The sequence below is a fragment of the Rutilus rutilus genome (genome assembly GCF_951802725.1).
Source record: "Rutilus rutilus genome assembly, chromosome: 1".
Lineage (NCBI taxonomy): Eukaryota > Metazoa > Chordata > Actinopteri > Cypriniformes > Leuciscidae > Rutilus > Rutilus rutilus.
In genome coordinates, this window is record NC_140209.1 from 69873930 (window position 1) to 69894115 (window position 20186).

At 37.8% G+C, this 20186-nt stretch overlaps 2 protein-coding genes across 4 annotated transcripts in view; one reads left to right on the forward strand and one right to left on the reverse strand.

Annotated features, from left to right (window-relative positions):
• The window catches only part of cyth3b (cytohesin 3b), a 48563-nt gene extending 46342 nt beyond the window's left edge, over positions 1-2221 (forward strand). Inside the window, exon 13 of one of the 2 annotated variants that reach the window (XM_084417403.1) lies at positions 1231-2221. In XM_084417403.1, coding sequence (XP_084273529.1) covers positions 1231-1303 — 73 coding nt within the window. In that variant the 3' untranslated portion in view covers positions 1304-2221. The remainder of the gene's footprint in view (positions 1-1230) is intronic. The other variant, XM_084417404.1, reaches the window with a different exon arrangement.
• Positions 2222-6184: 3963 nt separating this feature from the next.
• cacng5b (calcium channel, voltage-dependent, gamma subunit 5b) lies at positions 6185-19873 on the reverse strand. Of its 2 annotated transcripts, none has more exons than XM_084415546.1 (7): positions 19748-19873; positions 17541-17591; positions 16635-16864; positions 14400-14486; positions 12562-12702; positions 10862-11007; positions 6185-7607 (listed from the first exon to the last, which is right to left on the reverse strand). In XM_084415546.1, exons 3-7 carry the CDS (start codon positions 16828-16830, stop codon positions 7344-7346), a joined length of 834 nt encoding a protein of 277 aa, XP_084271672.1. In that variant the 5' UTR covers positions 16831-16864; positions 17541-17591; positions 19748-19873; the 3' UTR covers positions 6185-7343. The 2 variants fall into 2 exon arrangements, with proteins under 2 accessions (XP_084271672.1, XP_084271673.1); XM_084415547.1 differs by having other exon boundaries at positions 17541-17613.
• Between the last annotated feature and the right edge of the window lie 313 nt (positions 19874-20186).

Below are 20186 nucleotides of genomic sequence, written 5' to 3' on the forward strand. Positions count from 1 at the left end.
GATAGAGAATCAGTGTAGAAATTGTGAAGGCGATGTTCAAAATGCATTACTAAAAGGGGTGTCACGATACACTCATGTCACGATTCGATACATATCACGATACTGAACTCACAATACCATATTAGTGCGATACTCCAAGACATATGATAAAAGGTTAACAAAAAATAAACTGTTGATTAAAATGCTAAATTTGGTGTAACATTGTGTGTGTAAATGAATAGGCTTGGACTTTCTGGAAACCCAAAGCACAGGACAATAGAGACACCAGAATAAACATATTCATGATTCTGAAGATGAAAACAGAATTATTTTAGATGAATATGCTTGCACTCTTTCACTGACTAGATATATTTAAAATAACGTAGGCCACTTTATACTGGTAATATTGACACGATGTATTGTTACACCCCTAATTACTACCCTATTACTAAAGTCTGTGCAGTGTATCCTGTATTATAAATCATATTGCATGTGAGAGGCATCCTGTTAGCTTTTTTGAAAATTAGTTGCATTTTTTTATTTTATGGCTAACAGTCCAATCAAAAACTTTGAAGAAATACTAAGAGTAGCAGGGTAGAATTTAGTCCAACATAGCCAATAGTGTGCAGAATAAACACATTTCCCAGCAGCCTTTGCAATAATAAAGATACGAAGAGCATAGCTTTTTCACTCATCTTATCGCAATGCATTATGGGATTATACCTAATCCATGAATTATAACCTCATATTTTGACAATTTAAATTTGCCTTCGTCTCCGGAGCTCACTTGTGAGGCCTTGAAATGCTGTTTACATAGACAACTCACTATAGAAGTAGTCACCTCACAATAAAAGAAGCACTTTCTGCAGTGGAGGATGAGTTTCACACTATGCGCCGCGCTAACAAGATTTCTAGCGTGAAAACTGTGGCAACAGCATTCATGTCTCTTCATATCAGTCTAAATCAGTTCATATCAATTATAAAACCAGCCTTTAATCTTAGCAGGTCTGGCCTTACACTGGACAATCCCGAAACGCCACTCAAACGCAGAGAATCCCTGAGAGGCGGAGTTAAACGGGGGTGGGGTGTGTCCTCAGAAACCATGGAAACCAAACTAGGTCACTGAACAAACTATTTCCTATGATGCCGTTAAGACAGGAGTGTGTGTGCAAACATATATAGGCTATATGCTTTATTTCCATATCAAAGATGCTGAAGTCTCTCACATCTCCTTTTAATTGGTTCTTTCAGAGCGAGCATCAGCCGGGACCCTTTCTACGACATGCTGGCCACCAGGAAGAGACGCATCGCCAACAAGAAGTGAAATCTCCATCCGAACCTCTTCCTCAAAGCCTGTTCACAGCAACACACACTGCCTACCGGGACAGACTTTGTGCAAATGTGTGTTTGATGACGGGTTAAAGGAGCCCAGTGGCTGAAGAATTCAATGTTTATAGTTCCTTTCTCGAGTGCCAGACAGCAACATAGTGTTGGCTCAGATCCGGCCCACTTCTGGGCCGCATTGAATACACATGTACCGGATCTGGGCCGTGTTGGATACACATGTACCGGATGTGGCCCGGATCTGGGCCGTGTTGGATACACATGTACCGGATGTGGCCCGGATCTGGGCCGTGTTGAATACACATGTACCAGATGTGGCCCGGATCTGGGCCGTGTTGAATACACATGTACCAGATGTGGCCCGGATCTGGGCCGTGTTGGGAACACATGTACCGGATGTGGCCCGGATCTGGGCCGTGTTGAATACACATGTACCAGATGTGGCCCGGATCTGGGCCGTGTTGAATACACATGTACCAGATGTGGCCCGGATCTGGGCCGTGTTGGGAACACATGTACCAGATGTGGCCCGGATCTGGGCCGTGTTGAATACACATGTACCAGATGTGGCCCGGATCTGGGCCGTGTTGGGAACACATGTACCAGATGTGACCCGGATCTGGGGCGTGTTGAATACACATGTACCGGATGTGGCCCGGATCTGGGCCGTGTTGAATACACATGTACCAGATGTGGCCCGGATCTGGGCCGTGTTGGGAACACATGTACCAGATGTGGCCCGGATCTGGGCCGTGTTGACTACACATGTACCGGATGTGGCCCGGATCTGGGCCGTGTTGACTACACATGTACCGGATGTGACCCGGATCTGGGCCGACACTATGTTGCTGTCTGGCGTTTCTATTCATATTAAAACACAGCTGTCCTGACATGTTTATATTTGCATGGATGTTGGTATGTATACCTGGGCGATATTGAACTCGTTTATGAACTCTCACTACACAAAAGCCATTTATTTCGGAAGAGACGAGACCTATTTGGACGGCCGGTGTGATCGACAGTAACCCTTCATGGCCATTACCTCTTATGGTGCTAGAAGACTTTGTGTGTGCATGTGATCCAGTGCTAATGCTAGGTGGCGCTCTGGAGTCAGCTGGACTGATTTCATGTTGTTAGAGTGAGAAACAGCAAATATATAACATATATATATATATAGAGAGAGAGATTTAAGCTGAATTCGGAACTGCATACTACTCTTACTATACACAGCAACATAGTGTCGGACCACATCCGGCCCACATCCGGTACAGATGTGGGCCCGATCTGGGCCGACACTATATTACTGTCTGGGTATCTTTCAATGGTATGAATAGTAACCCAGACAGCAACATAGTGTTGGCCCAGATCCGGCTCACATCTGGTACGTGTGGAATACCGGATGTGGGCCGGATCTGGGCCGACACTATGAGTAGTGTACTCTGAATTCAGCATCAATTTCTGTTGTCCATCAGAAGGTACCAGTCCATTAACCCTTTCCGTTCTGCTCTTAGATCTACTGTTACATATGATGTTTTGATGTAATACGAATGAATTTGCTTGCTTTTGTGTTCTCTTTACAAGTATAGTTAAATATCTCCTTTTATATTTATTTTCTTTGTGAAATGATTTTATTCTACTCATAATTGGTAAACTATAGATCTAAGTTATGTGTAAATACTGTAAACATTTGTCCTCTTTTTTTTTTTTTTTTTTTTTTGTGTAAGTACAATCTGTAGCATATATAAATCTACTGGCTCTTTATTGTTAGGGCTCTTCGCTCAGCAGCCTTAAACTAATGTACTTCTGTCAGGGAAAAAAAAAATAATCACCTTGTAATTCTGGAAAAATGAAGTTGTTTTTTTTAAGAAGAAGAAAAAAAATCCAGTAGCAATTTATATGTGGTTGTAAAATAAAAGCCCTTTCCTAGGGTGGAATACTATCTCTAATGGCCTTTGGGGCTCCAGATAAATTTTTATATGTCTGTATAAGCTATTGGTCAAACTGTACATGAACTATGAATACATAAAACATTCATGAAGCTAAAGCTTTCAAGAGTTATTTGTTTTCCCCACACACATCACACAGGGCAATTTGATCCAACTAACTTTGATTATGTACAGTGTAGATTTCTAACGCAGCCACAAAGTTTTGAAGAAATACTCTTAAGGATAGTCCTAAGCTTTGTCTTAAGTGTCAAAAAGAGTGTCTAAGACTTCTCTAAGAGTAGGAGACTTTCATAAAGAAGCTAAAAGCAACTTTCAGTAAAGTCTAAGACTGATTCTTAAGTGCTGACTGAAGTGGCACTACAAGACTACAATGATGTCAACTCAAAATGGCCGCCCTCAACCTCTGAATCAGCCAATAGTGAGCCTGCAAGGGGGAGGTCACAGCAGCGTGACACCAATCATTAAAATGATTAACAATTAGTGTTGATGCTACAGAATCCTTTTCTCTTGATATATGTCTCCTCATTTATAGTTAGAGCAATGATGCAAACATAAGTTATATGTCCATAAACATAACAACTGCACCACAAAGTCCAGGGAAGCCCGAAATCCTCATAAAAGTGGCTTGATTTTGCTGTATGGTTTGAACATCAGTTGAAAAGTCAATGAACTGCCATACAGTAGTGGGCAAAAGGGTTGGCCAGTCTATAGGAAAATTGACATCTTCAACCTTTATTCAAATATTCAAATTGAAATTAAATCAATGGGTTAATGAGAGATCTTTCTTTAAAGGTACAGGAAGCGATTTCTGAGAAACTGTTGAAAGTGGATCGGAGACCAAAACACACTTGAAGCCAATCAGCAGTAAGGGGCGTGGCCACCCATGAAGGGGGAGGGGCCTGTGCTGCATAGGGTATTCGTTAATTTGGGGGCGGAGCTATCAAGATAGAGGTGCGATACTTTTGGGTGTTTGGTTCACTGCAGTTTTAAGGAGAAAACACTCAGCAATGGTGTCGACTTATGAATTTACACATGGTTTGTCTTAAAGCACATTAAAAACACCACATAGACAAATAAACAACATTAAAATCTGGATTTTACACCACAGGGAGGACTTTAATAAAACATTATGTTAAGAGATATGGAAAAACAAAATACAATTACATAAAGAAAACAATTATTATGAATTCATATGAAAATGGTGGCCTAAATGTTTTGGATTTTGAAACATTAAATAATACATTTAAAATGAATAGGCTAAAAAAAAATCCTAATTACCCCCTCCCATATTCTTTCAAACCTTGGTAATACACATTTTCTTCTTAGTTGTAATTGTAATATTGATAAAATACCAGCAAAACTATATTTCATCGCGAGGTCTTTTTAACTTTTCACCACATAAGTATTATATACAGAAGAACAATAAAGATATAATATTTAAATGCAACATTGATCCACCAATATACCATCATCAAAGCAGTTATTTAATTTAAATGGTTTTCTTTTTAGTTTTTTGCACATTATAATATTCCTGTAACACACTACGCAAGTTTTTGGTGCAATATCGCCTGAAATCATAATGCTGTTTAGACATCAGAAAATAATTTACATTCAACAAATATGTCCTCACCTTCTATAGTAAGTTCTTATAATATTTGTTTCTTAACTCACAAATCAGATCCATAAGAGCGTTATTTCTAACAAACACTGTCTTTGCCTGATATTTAATCGTTTTGGAATCATTCGACAGACAATATTGTGTGGAAAAAAGTTTGGCTAAGACCTTATGCACCAGAGAAACGAGGGCGCCGCCATCTTTAGAATATTATCTTTTAACTTCCGTTTTTGCGGTCGCAGGAGTAATTAGCTTTTGAAGTTGATTTACTTCATGTAAAGTTAACGAAAGTTATCATGATGATTGCAATGTTTAAAGCAGATGTCTTAACAAATGTCAGTAGACCGGGAAAATTATAAAATGAGACTTTTATTCATAAATACGCAAGATCGCTATGAAAATACAGACCGGAAGTCAAACGACAACGAGCGCAGCGCTGAAAAGGGGCGGGGCTACATAAGGTCTATACCTCATCAATATTCAATTACAAAGTCAAAGAGGTGTCATTCAAAACTATACACAGGATTTACCCAGTGAAACATTACTTTTAATAAAATTAAAGGTGATTTAGATTTTTGTAGCACTTTGTGGCTCGTTTACTCAGGCACTGCTCATTGAAACCGTTCTGGCAAACTGTTTGTGATTTTATGAACATTTATTATTCGGTCTTTTGGAGAACTCAAGCGCAGTCAGGTTTATATAATACATTTAATTATTTTAATGTCAAAATTCCATGTTCACAAATGAACCCTGTTTTATATAATTCAAGAAAGAAATGGAGCTTTATATTGACTCGATCCAAACGTCTATGAAGCAAAAATGTAGAAAATGTGTAAATGTATATATCTTTATGCAGAACTACATTGTGTCCAACTGTGTTACATTTATGATGTATTTTCTTGTATTGTCTAATATTTGTAAAAGACTCTTTATTTGTAAATAAAAAAGACAGATTGAATGATAACTCATAAAGCAAACTCTGTCACCACCTACTGTCACGAACTGAAATATCCTTGCCAGCAATGCAGATCGAGTCTGGATAATACTGACAAATAAATATATATATGTGTATATATAATTATGATATGCAGCTCTTGGCGTTGGCTTAGAGTCGTCGAGATTTGCTGGAATGGCGAAAGTGTGGAAAGATGAATAAACAAGATTTATGCAAGTACAGATTTTAACACACGTTAACACACACGGATGAAGCAGAAAGGAAATTAACTTGAAGCTGTGGACTACTGTATATAATATCTCATCACAAATATTTAAAAACGGACAGTTCATCATGTCAGATGTGCAATAATTTGTGAAATTCATGGTACATTTGTTCATCTATATTTGTTGTGTGTTCAATAGATACCAAGACGAGTTCTGCACTTATTTACGAATAATTTTGTTACAACAACCTTCATAAGAAATACAGTTTGATATGAATAGATATTATATTGCATTACATACATAAATAGTATATATACACACATTACACAAATATCGGACTTTTCTTCACAGCAGATTGATGTAATAGAAGGCTAGAGATCCATAATGGCTACAATTCATATTTGTATGATTAAGCACCATAAATATTTACATGGACGGACACCCGGTTATACATTAAACCTTGATGATTATAATAACCAGTAAGTGTGAATCACTCCAGAGAATAATACTGGTAACACTTTACAATAAGGTTCATTAGTTAATGTATTAACTAACATGAACTAACAAATGTTAGTTAATAAAAATCGAGCTGTTCATGTTAGTTCACAGTGCATTAACTAATGCTAACAAAACACAACATTTGATTTTAATAATGTATTACTAAATGTTGAAATTAATATTAACTAAGATTAATAAACGTTGAAGAAGCATTCATTCATTCTTAGTTCATGTTAAGTAATGAACAATACTGTAAAGTTTTACTGTAATCCTATACCGCCCCCTGCTGGAGCGAAGCCATACTATCCATCCTCAACAGTGTGTGAAATTAAAATAAGTGTGTTTTAAGCATAACCAAAGTTTAACCTGATAAAAAAAAAAACGTGTTATATTTAAATCTGCAATAACAATGTGGACTTTTATAAAGATCGGTTTGGCCATTAACTTTTAAATGCATCATTATGCATTAATATGAGGATAGTTTCTACATTTCTCTCCGATACGGTAGGAAATTAAATGTGGAGGATTGTATTTCACAAGATGATTGACAGGTCAGTTTACTGTGACAGAGAGCAACCGTTAAAGAGTTGTATGACGTGAGTTTGTCCCAAAGCTTGCCTACTCTTCTGCTACACACTCAAAAGTATGCACTACTTTTAAAAGTAAATACTTTTAGGGTGTAGTATACAGTGAGTAGGCGAAGTGAGACGCGGCGTCAGTCCGTTTGCTAAGGCGTAGACGCATCAGTTCCTGTACGTTATCTAGGTCTCGATAAATGGATGCTGTAGTCAGTGCTGAGCTCAGCAGGGCGAGGAGGACACCTGCACCTGCTGGTAGTCGGGACACTTGAGCAGAGCGGGGTAGCTGGCGTTCATCTGGAGCGAGGCGTCGCTGGACAGGTCTGACGGGCTGCGGCCCCGGGTCCAGGGCTCCGGGTGGAGGAACTGACCCGAGTAATCGGAGCCGTTGCTCAGCCGGGGCCGGTAGAAGCTCGGGTGGGGCTGGTAGATCTCCTCCGCCGTGTAGCGCTTCATGAACAGGTACACCGACATCACGCCTGCACTCTAAACACACACACACACAGAGTGAAGTCACCGTCATTTATAGCGCTTTTACCACTATAGATTGTTTCAAAGCAGCTTTACAGTGATAATAGGAAATTACAGTAACAGAAATTAGTTTGGCTTTACAGCAGCTCTAGAATAAAGTTATTGTCCAGATAAAGTTAGTTTTTGATTGATTCACTTCCGTTGCAAAGATCATTAGTTATTAACTTAGGGGCCGCTTATATGACACCGTTCTAACAGAAAACACAACAACAGTGTTTGGGGCTCGAGGACACACACCCTGAAACAGGGTCCAATGTGCAAGCGTCGAAACGTTTTGAAAAAGAGAGAAAGATTTCCTGAAGGAAACAGCAGAATGCATCAAGAGAAAATGTTTTAGATAATGACTAATGATATTGTTATTATTAATATTCATCAATATTATTGATCTGCCTGCATTGACAACTTAACTTGACAACAACTTGAAACAAAACAACATGAAACAAAACAACTTGAAACAAAACAACATGAAACAAAACAACATGAAAACAAAACAACATGAAACCAAAACAACATGAAACCAAAACAACTTGAAACAAAACAACATGAAACCAAAACAACATGAAACCAAAACAACTTGAAACAAAACAACATGAAACCAAAACAACATGAAACCAAAACAACTTGAAACCAAAACAACATGAAACAAAACAACTTGAAACAAAACAACATGAAACCAAAACAACATGAAACCAAAACAACTTGAAACCAAAACAACATGAAACCAAAACAACTTGAAACAAAACAACATGAAACCAAAACAACTTGAAACAAAACAACATGAAACCAAAACAACTTGAAACCAAAACACCATGAAACAAAACAACATGAAACAAAACAACATGAAACAAAACAACATGAAACAAAACAACATGAAACAAAACAACAGCAGAACTACAGGAAACAATACTTGACAAAGACACATGGCAAATATGAGGGCTTAAATACACAGACTAATGACATGGAACAATGAACCAATGACAACATGACACATCAGAAAAGGGAACACATGGCAGGATCATGTCACATGACAGACATGGAAACATGACCTGAACAAACCCAAAACGTGACAATTATTTTCCTGTTATCTCTGTAAAGCTGCTTTGAAACAATCTGTACTGTAAAAAGCGCTGTATAAATAAAAATATAAATGCTATTAATTCAGAAATATAAATGCTTTTTTTAATTGAAAATGCTTATTAACATTAATAAATGACTGACATACTTCTTTACGTTATAATTTCTTTCCTTTTTTGAAAAAATGTACACGTTACACATCTCTTTTCCATACAGGGACAGTTTAATATCACTAAAGTTATATATACATCACATGATACACGTGTGCACAGGTTCGCCATTTTCACAGATTCACGTTTTTTAAGTTTGTGCGGAGATGATAACGTTTTTCAAAATTTTCAATGGTTGCACACTGTTTCAAGGTTTGCGTTCTCGAGCCTCAAACACTGTTTTCCTGCAAATGAACGGCCAGAACACATTAAAAGTTTTCAGTTTTCTGTTAGAACGGTGTCATATAAGCGGCCCCTAAGTTAACAACTAATGATCTTTACAATGGAAGTGAATCAATCAAAACTAACTTTAGCTGGACAATAACTTTATTCTAGAGCTGCTGTAAAGCCACAACAATCTCTGTTACTGTAATTTCTTATTATCACTGTAAAGCTGCTTTGAAACAAGCTATATTGGTAAAGCTCTATAGAAATGAAGCTGACTTGACTTGGACTTAAAGTTCAATACCTACCATAAAATCAGTCCATATATCACACACAATTCTCTGGTATGGTCTAGGTTAGAAGACTTGCAGAATGTGGACTGTTTGTATGCTGCCTTTCTAGTGGTTATAGTATTTGTGACCCTGGATCACAAAACCAGTCACGAGTCGCACGGGTATATTTGTGGCAATAGCCAAAAATACATTGTATGGGTCAAAATTATCAATTTTTCCTTTTATGCCAAAAATCATGAGGATATTAAGTTAAGATCATGTTCCATGAAGATATTTTATAAATTTCCTACCGTAAATATATAAAACATGTATTTTTGTGAGTGAATGCAGCACAATCGCCAACATAAATGAACACCTTTAAAGGAGATTTTCTCAATGTTTCGATTTTTTTGCACCCTCAGATTCCAGATTTACATAATAGTTGTATCTCGGTCAAATATTGTCCTATCATAACAAACCACCCATCAATGGAAAGCTTATTTATTCAGCTTTCAGCTGATGTATACATCTCAATTTAAAAAAATGTACCCATGTGACTGGTTTTGTGGTCCATCTCCTGTCATTTTATGGAATAGAGCTCCAGTTGTGGGAAAGACTGTCCAAATACTTATGTTTTATGAAAGATTCAGCATATTAGAATGATTTCTGAAGGATCATGTGACACTGAAGACTGGATTGAGTAATGATGCAGTCATTTGATCATTAATGCAGACATGCTGATCTGCTTTATCTGTTTTCTGAAAACACCTGCAATTACTGCTAAAAAGTAACTTAACCAAAGTCAAGGGTCAAGAGCCCAACTAAAGCAAACACTGATCATCATAATGGTGACCTCAAACTAACCATTTTCAACCAACATCAACATCTAAACCTCTGTTAATTCTCAATAAGAGCTTCTGTAGACGTCTGACAGAAATAAAGTCAGTCTGGTTAGTAATAAGTGAAGCTGGTAATGCTGTTTGTGGAGTCGTTTCATCAGATCTTCACAGATTTAATGTCTTCTTTTATCTTCAGTTCATCGGAGGCTGTGTCTGAATAAAGTTGTAGTTTGTGTTCTTATTTCTCTTTCTTTCAGTGCTTGTTCACAGCCGGTGTTTGAATGATTGAAAGAACGTTTCAGGAACATCATACCAACCTTTAAATAACATTATATTAACATTCAGGAAACATTTGTATGTTCTTGGACTGTTACAAATCAACACTCCTAGAATATTGAATTGTTCATCAAAATGAAGTTGAAAGAGCGTTTGAGGAACATCACACCTCCTAAAACACGTTCCTCTAACGGTCAAGAAAACTGGACATTGTTTATGTTCCCAGAACCAACATTGAATATTTGGAGAACGTTCTTATAACAAAACTCTGTTAGCTGAGATTACATCTTTAAAGTAAGCCTGAGTTCAGATGAAACCAGCACATAACACACACAGACGTGTGAAGAGTATCCTGATGATGGCAGTGTTCTCACCTCGGTGAGCAGGAACGAGATGGCGGCGAACGCAAACGACCAGCCGTACTTATAGCTGAAGTACGCCTCGTTACTCTTGGTCCTGCTGAACATCTCGTCATTAATGCTGGAGATGTAGAGAACCAGACCCACCACCAGAGACAGACCTGTGTGACAGACAGACATCACGCATGAGACGTGTCCCAGTGACTGAGGAGGGCCACATTTAATGTTCAACAATATTACTGATCTGCATTGACACCATTATATGAGAACTGAACTGAGCTCGGTTTTCTCCAGAGCGGATATATATATAAATAAACTAAATTAATAACTTTTTCACAACAGAAATGAACCATCACTGAACTTACTTAAAGCGTAACTCTTGCCAAAATGTATTTTTGTGAATCTACCCGAGGCAAACTTTCGTTTAAAAGCATAATTAGGATGGAAACGCAACTTTTAAGTTTGACCGTATTTTCGTTTTCGGTCAAATTGCCTTTTGAATGGGAGTGAATGGGGCACGACTATAATAGCATCAAAAATCACTATTTTTAAAACACTAATGCGGCTCGACACAACATGAAACTGTGCTTGAAGTGTCACCAGGGGCTCTACACATGAACTCCAGCATTGAGAACAGTGTTTGTTTTTGTCCTTTGTCAAAAGAAAGATTTTGATCAACTCACTGTCTCTGTGTCCGCCGCCATTTTGACAGTCAAAAATAGTCGATCTCCGAATGCAACGAAACATGAGGAGAGTAAAGATGGGAAGCTCCTAAAGCTTGTAATATAAATTCACGGATAATTTGTTGTTTTGTCGTTAGTGAAAATCAATATTGACCTTGTATTTGAAAAAGGATCCTCATATAAGAAACAATACTAAAATACAGAGTCAGTTCATTCGCATTCGGAGATCGACTAGTTTTGACTGACAAAATGCCGGCAGACGCTATGGAAGCTTGTTTCCGCCACAGAGTGAAAAATAAAAAAGGTAATTGCGACTTTTTAATCTCACAATTCTGACTTTTTATCTCAGAATTACATGATATAAAGTCACAATTGCTTGTTATAAAGTCAGAATTATGAGATATAAAGTCGCAATTGCGAGAAATCTTCTTGAAATTCAGATTTTTTTTCTCAGATTTGCATGTTTATATCTCGCAATTCTGACTTTATAATACGCAATTGCGACTTTATTTCATGCAACTGCGACTTTATTTCACGCAATTCTAACTTTATATCTCGCAATTCTGACTTCTTTTTAGTAAACTCTGTGAACACAATGTTCTCAATGCTGGAGTTCATGTGTAGAGCCCCTGGTGACACTTCCAGCACAGTCTCATGTTGTGTCGAGCCGCATTAGTGTTTCAAAAATAGAGATTTTTGATGCTATCATAGTCGTGCCCCATTCACTCCCATTCAAAAGGCAATTTGACCGAAAACGAAAATACGGTCAAACTTAAAAGTGGCGTTTCCATTCTAGTTATGCTTTTAAATGAAAGTTTGCCTCGGGTAGATTCACAAAAAGACCCCAGGTTGCATTTTGGCGAGAGTTACGCTTTAAGCTGTGACGCTATCTTCTTCTGGAAACAATCTTTGTCGCATTATTTTCCTGTTATCTCTGTAAAGCTGCTTTGAAACACTCTGCACTGTAAAAAGCGCTATATAAATAAATGAAGGGAAAGGTCTTGACTTGACGAGGAAGAGGAAGAAGTGTACCTGACAGGATGAAGAAGATCCCAGAGACAAACGCCAGTATGGTGCGGTGGGGCCGAATGTGCCCGATGTTGTTGAGCACAAATCCGATGAACATGAAGAACAAACTGACCAGGGGGAACGGCGTGGCCGAACGGATCATCTCTGAAAAGACACAGCATCACAGGAAAAAAAAGAAAGAGATCATTCGATAGTGAGTTAAAGGCCTGTTCACACCAATAACGACAACTAGAACCATAACGTTTACGAATCGTTGTAGAGTTTTCAACTAAAAACATAATATAACATGAACTAACAATGAACAGCTGGATTTTTATGAACTAACATTAACAAAGATTAATAAATATTGTAACAAATGTATTGCTCATGGTTAGTTCATGTTAGTTAATACATTAACTAATGAACCTTATTGTAAAGTGTTACCGTTATCGTTATATTCAGTCAGTCTGCATTGGTCGTGTTTTTGCATGCAGCCCCAAAAATGCAGTAAAACAGCGGTTATGTTTAATTCAAATGCTTTTAGCACAATAGCTTAGCAGGATGCTAACTAGCGGAGTGAAGTGTGATGTCAGCTGAGTCGTGAGAGAAGCGCTATTCCTGCTAATGTGACAGCCATGACGCTCACCGAAGGGTCTCACCGTCCATCAGCCGGATAATTACCTCCACACCGAAACACACTCTCAAACACACTGTCAAAACTGACAGCTAATAACCAGCCATCCTGCGCTGAGCATCATGGGACTGCATATGCGATTGGATTTGAATATACTCATCTGGTTGGATGGAAGTTTTAGAAAACATATTTACCATGGAGAAAATTACTTTTCGTGAGAACTTTCAGAAAATAAATGTGTGGATTACTGGTTAAAATGGATTGGATATAAATCCCCTATTGAACCAAATACATTTTGGTTGTGAGAATGTAATCTGTGACTTCCTCTTCCTCTGTAAATATCTTCTCACTGGATTATTACAATTAATGTTGTTTGGAAATGTAAACTGATATTTCCTACTGACACACTACAGAGAAAGATATACATAAGTGGCTTAAACCCTTTTTTTGGGGTGAAATTAGTAACGTGCCTAAGGCTTTTGCATAGTACTGTATATATGCTTTAAACATTTTAAGAAATACTTGTCCAATAAATATTTGTTTAAAGCACTTAATTAATGATTTTCCGTGACCTAATCTAATATTTATGGTTAATAAGTTAACGAAGCATTAAAAAACATTATTAACTCTTTACATATGAGCCACTTAAACAATAATAATTGTGTTAATTACAGTGACAATGAACGAAGAACTCACTATTTGTCTATAACCTATTAATGTAGAGAATGCAAATATACTAAACTACGAATTAACTTTAAGCTAATAGTTTGTTAATGATTTGTGAGTAGTTTATTACTCTATACTTAGAAAAGTTGTTCACAAATGGAAGTGTTACCAAATTTTAATAGTCATTCAGAAACAAAAAAATTCAGTTATATGTACTAAACAAAATTGAGTTCACTGCACTCAAATATTGCCGAAAGTTATGTGGACACAATGACTGAAACAGAACTCAAACTGAATGAGTTATAGAACATCCCAGCATGATAATTGTATAATTAAGTGACTAATTAAGTGATGATTGAGCAGTAGTGATGAACACCTGCTGTTAACAAGCAGAATCACTGAAGAACAGAGAAACACAAGAACTACGACTGACTTCCAGACACAGCCTAAGATGAACTCAACTGAAGATAGTTCTTGTCAAGTCTGGGACCAAACCCAGTTGAGAACGACTGTTAGTAAAGCTGGTTTTTGCTTGTCGTGAAGGTGTGTGTGTGTGACTTACTCAGAACGCTGACAGTCGACTCGCTGGTCAGCTGAACATTCATGGGCATCACATACTCGATGGTGAAGCAGCGGCCCCTCTCCTCACCTGACACACACACACACACACACACAGAGAGAGAGAGAGAGACACTGAGTTATTGCTCCAGGACAAGATGAGCTCTGGCTTTTTCATTTCATAGTACACACCAAACAGGGGCTCTGAACACAATACAATAATGGCCATTCATCTTTATTATTATTATTAGAATTTTTTTTTTGTTTTTTTTTTTACATTGGACAGGAAAAGAAGTAGGAAAGCGAGATCAGACAGGACTCAACATGAGGTGTAAGCATGTTTTCAGACAGATCTACTGACAAATCGAGAGTACATAAAGGGAAAGAAATGGTATTTGGTTTTTCTGTGATTGTTTAAAAAGGTGCAAGTTGTTGTTGTTGTTGTTTTATTCTCTCTTATATTAGTAATGTTTTAATTTTTGCTGTATTTTGTCTATATTGCTACCACACAGTATGCATATCTAATACACATATATATTTTGATTTAATATTATTTTACTGGTATTGGTTTGTAATATACTAGTATATTTTGGAGCATGGGTTTATAATCATTTTATTTTTTCCCCTTTTCCCCTCTTTTTTTTGTAACTGACTCAGAGTAAGGAATAGCTTTTGTTTAATTTTAGCTGTATTTCTTGGTTAATATGTTGAAACAAATACTGTATTGTCCTTCTTTTTGTAACTGTCTGATTGAAAAGCTCCAATAAAAAGGGTTAAAGTAGTAGATCTACGGACAGATCACTTTTAGCGACATTTGTAGCCTAAACTTTGGAGGTAAATCTTTATTTTATTATTTTTTTGAGGAAAAAATAATCTACAAAAAAAACTTTTTCATCTCTTCTCCCTGAAGAATAGACTTTAAATAGATAATTAGTCGGGAGGTGTTTATAGCATAGGGGGCGGAGCTTCGGATTCTAGAGAGCATTTGATTGGACAGAAGATGTGATGAGAAGCTGAAGTCATAAAATCCCTGATCCATTTTAGTGGAAGTGAGAGACTGTAAGTTTTGAATGCTTATATCTCCTAAATGTGAATTTTGTCATTGTTTTGGAGCACACCAGCTTATTCATAACCTTAAGACTAACATATTCATACTAAAAACTAAAAAACGTACATTTTAATTTCAGGGGGCCTAATATCTTCTCATATGTTCCACAGAAGAAGGGCACTCCTGTTAATGGCCGTCATCCATGCTTTCTCTTTCCTTCGGGAGACTGTAGTGTTAGCGCAGTAAGTCACTGACACTTTCATCATGTGGTGAGACCTACAGGCTCATGATTTCACTGTCTGTCTTATATCACACTGTAACACCCGACGCAATGCAACCCTCTCACTTTAAAGCACAGAAATAATGTGAGACTTCTGAAAGTTTGGGGTGTTGAAATCACACGGCGGATCGTGATCCCGCAGAGCTCAGACGACGGCTCACATCTGTTCACAGTCACGCTCAATTTCACCGGATATAAACAGCGTGGGTTTGGATCTAATCGCTCGCCCACATCTTCACACACACACACTGCATTCCTTCACTGAGACTAATGTGTGTGTGTTTGTGCCACACAGTTGTTTGCCCATTCAGAGGAGTGTGAGCTCATTGATAACAAACATACAGCCTTGTGTGGATAAACCTCATCAATACAGCAGGACACATCCATGTGAGGATCCCAGACAACAACTGCCAAAGTGCAACCTTTGTAATCAGTCCAGAATGCCTGGCCAGGCAAAAATAATGGCAGAAAACCATGAAAACCCCTTTGAATGTGTGAAGTCCACTGGAATGAACTCAAATGATCGGCTATTTACGGAAGACAACTTTAGAACAACAGGGAAACATAGGAAAAATGGGATTTAAAGGGGTCCTATAATGCACTTTCACAAGATATAAAATAAGTCTCTGATGTCCCCAGAGTGTGTGTGTGAAGTTTTAGCTCACAATACCCCACAGATATTTTTATATAGCATGTTAAAATTGTCACTTTTTGAGGGTGAGCAAAAACGCGCCGTTTTTGTGTCTGTCCCTTTAAATGCAAATGAGCTGCTGCTCCCGGCACAGGGGGCGGAGCTTCAAAAGCTTGTGTGTGTGTGTGTTAATTAATTCATGTTAACTAATGTAGTTTAATAACGTTAACTAACGAACCTTATTGTAAAGTGTTCCCATCAACTGAGGAATGTGACTGACCTGCCAGGAAACACACTCTCCAGAGGCCGGAGTGTATGGACAGGTGTGTGTCAGTGCTCTGGTTGAGAGGCATGATGACGCCCTCCTCCAGATAGAGCCAGTAGTCAGTGCTGACAGCGATGCCCAGCAGACCCAGACTGCAGACGGCAAACACACTGCTGAGCAGAGCCAGAGCCTTCCTCCCGCACGCGCTCATGCCACCAGGGGGCGCTCACACACTCACACACCACCTGAGGGAAACACACACACACACACACACGCAGACCTCCAGGAAATCTGACATAATGAAGCGCCTCATGGAAACAAATGTTTTCGGAAGCACACATTCAATAAAATCACACAAAAATACACTCACACACTGCAATTTTCACATCTGTACGTGTGTCATATGAGCAGCTGCAGCTGTCACTGTCTATGCTAGGGGTGTGAGAATATATCGTGTCACAATATATCACAATATAAAAATGCAACAATATGTTTATCATGGAGAGTGAGAATATGTATTGTGTATACTTCACCCAAAATGAAAAAATTCTAGTTTTCAGAGTTTTAGTGTCAATATTACATTAAACTGCTATATATAATGTTGAATATAATGTATAATAATGCAATATTTGGGGGTCCTGATAATTCCAAATGTTACCAGTATAAAGTGGCCTACATTATTTTAAATATATCTAGTCAGTGAAAGTAAAAATAATTCAGTGTTTTCATCTTCAGAATCATGAATATGTTTATTCTGGTGTCTCTATTGTCCTGTGCTTTGGGTTTATCAGCACCAAGTCCAAGCCTATTCATTCACACACACAATGTAACACCAAATTTAGCATGGCATTAAAGGTGATATTTCAATCAATCATGCCTATATCTGTCACACACACAAAGCTCTCATCTAAAATGCAGTACCTGTCACTGGATCAGAACGCCAGAGCGTCCATCGCTGCCGGGATGATGGACCTGTTTAAAGACTCGACATGAGCTCCAAAACACACAACATTTAATAACACATGTGCATTTACAGTACTGTACAGAGACTGTGTGCATTTTAAACAAGCTTAGCCACAAACAAGCTCTTTCAGATTCACACAATCCGAATTTGAGTTCACCGTCTTCTATGAACAGCACATGTAAAACTCTATTTTTGTTATGCTGGTTGAAAGTCTCTTCACATCCTGATAGAAATCTATAAATGAAGTGGTCTACATGTATTTATATTGCCTGTGGAAGGCGTAGGACCAACCAATCGAATGCCCTACTTGCCATGTCAGCGTATATATATTCTCATACCTATCCAGAGTTAGACAGACGTCAGTCACAGAGCGCCACAAACGAAACAGCGGCCATCTTTTATAGTTCCTCCTGAACCAAAACAACCAGCTTGTGCTGTGTTCACGCCATAACTACTGTAGTTTGGAAGAGATAAACTCTGAGAGGTTTGTGATTCGAATTTATGCGTTTCTATATCAACACTATCAACGCTGAAATGAATCTGCAGCAGTCATGTGGTGTGCTCTTTAAGTTATGTTCATTATTATTGTAATGTTATGTGCTTTGAGACATGAGGTAGTTAAACGCCGTCTCTCATGACGCTTTTTTTTTAGTCATTATAGGCAGTGACTTTGCAGGCGGCATTACCTCACGAAACTGACTTCTGAGGCAGCGTAACGGGTTAATGATCCACAGCAAAATAGAGCGAGCTTTGGTGAGAACCAAGCGAATATTTAATCAGTAAAATAGTCATTTCTCGCTAGAAATGACATCAGAAGTGGAAAACATTGGTCAGAAATGTACATTTACACACAAACTGACGACCAACCACAACTTTCATACGTTATCTTTATTTTTTAGCTCAACTGTCACAGAACAGAAAGCAGAGGATTGTGGGATATTCACGATAGATCTGTGCTATCAGATGAGGGTTTCACTGGAGACTGGAAGTGAAGCTAACATTGGATTCGGACGTGCCTTGATACGAAGGCAGCATTGTTAAGTTTTGGGACGCAGCCCATGTGTTTTGAAGGAGGTGTGTCTTTGGAGACGCTCTGGAGGGAGAGTGGGATCTTCAAAGCTAACTCGCTATTGCTAGCCTCTCCGAAACTTGCCTACCCTACCTTTAAATGCTTGATTTACAACTGTCCTTCACTTTTTAGCTTAATAATGACACCATTGTCTTCTGTAGGCCTGTTTTATAGTTTATACGAGTTTGTTTCATAACTGATGAACTTTGCTGAGCTAAACTGAATCAACATCGAACTAAATGAATTAACAGCCTCCGTAGAGCAGCAGCGGAAATTGAATTTGTTTTATAATTGAAGAATTTGCCAACATTAATAGTTATTTTACCGTCTATTACAGGAAAGCTGCTTTGAAAAAAGCTTTTGTATAGCCTATAGAAATACATGACTCGACTTTTAAAGAAAGTGGAAGCGTGTCTCAAAACCTAGAATTTTTGTGCATCAAATTGCTTTATTGCTTTATGGTTATTAATTATTGTTAATTGTTTTCCACCAACATTCCCATGTTCGTACAGCTATTATTACCACAATAAAATCAGTAGTGTGTACAGTAGCGTCAGAAAACTCCACAATTTATTTGTAATTTTTGCTTATTTTTATGACAGTGGTGGATAATACTATTTACCACAATTTTATTGCAATAACAATAACTGCATAATATGATGACTGAATTTATAGTTGCATTGTGAATATTTGTAAATTATCAGGAGAACCACCGATGCTCAGAAATGCAGTCTCGTTAGTCAACTAACTAGGTTTTGACACCGTTTATATACCTTTAAAATCTATTAACATAATCACTAAACATTTGTTTATCTTTACTCTGCACATGTTGCAGCAAACATAACGCGAGGACCGAATATTGATTATGCACAGCTGCGTTATCATTATTATAAACATATGCAACCAATTAAGCAATTTTAACATGTACTAAATATGAACAATACAAATATTCAAAGCACACAAATTATAGCTTCTAACACATATGTCTGACTTCAGAATATGAAATCATCAGCACATTTTAGACGCATGCATCTGTGTTGACATGACGACATCATTTGCATGTTCCTTCATCCACACTGAAAGGATGATAATTACCTGTAGATGTTCTTGATGAGAGTAAATGTGTGTATTCCAGCTAGAGAGTGAAGCAGCTCCGTACAGTACAGTCTGTGCACGAGACTGATGAAGACCAGCGCGCGACCGCGAGTGTTGGAGAGTGTACTGTACGTGACTGATTCGTTTTAGACGATTCCGTTCGTTCAGATGAAATGTTTCACACAGTTCATCGAGTCATCTCTCAAAAGTCTTTTTTTTTTTTCTATAGTCACCGCTATAGTGCCCTTTTTAAGGTAAAACAAAGATTTTGTCAAAAAGCCTAGTGACAGGATTATTAATTTGAACGAAGTTATAACTTAATTGTAGTTTGTTGATTGATAATTAAGTTTTTGCCACGTATATTAACAGGCTTCCCTTATGGAACAAAAATATATGGGAATATACTGCAAAATATTATGCGATAGCCTATATTACATAA

Excerpts from the sequence above, each read along its gene's own strand:
- cacng5b (XM_084415546.1), bottom strand. The coding sequence starts at position 16,830 with ATGAGCGCGTGCGGGAGGAAGGCTCTGGCTCTGCTCAGCAGTGTGTTT. Across the intron at positions 14,487-16,634 it reads GAGAGTGTGTTTCCTGGCAG|GTGAGGAGAGGGGCCGCTGC; the intron begins GTCAGTCACATT and ends TGTGTGTGTCAG. Across the intron at positions 12,703-14,399 it reads GTCGACTGTCAGCGTTCTGA|AGATGATCCGTTCGGCCACG; the intron begins GTAAGTCACACA and ends GTGTCTTTTCAG.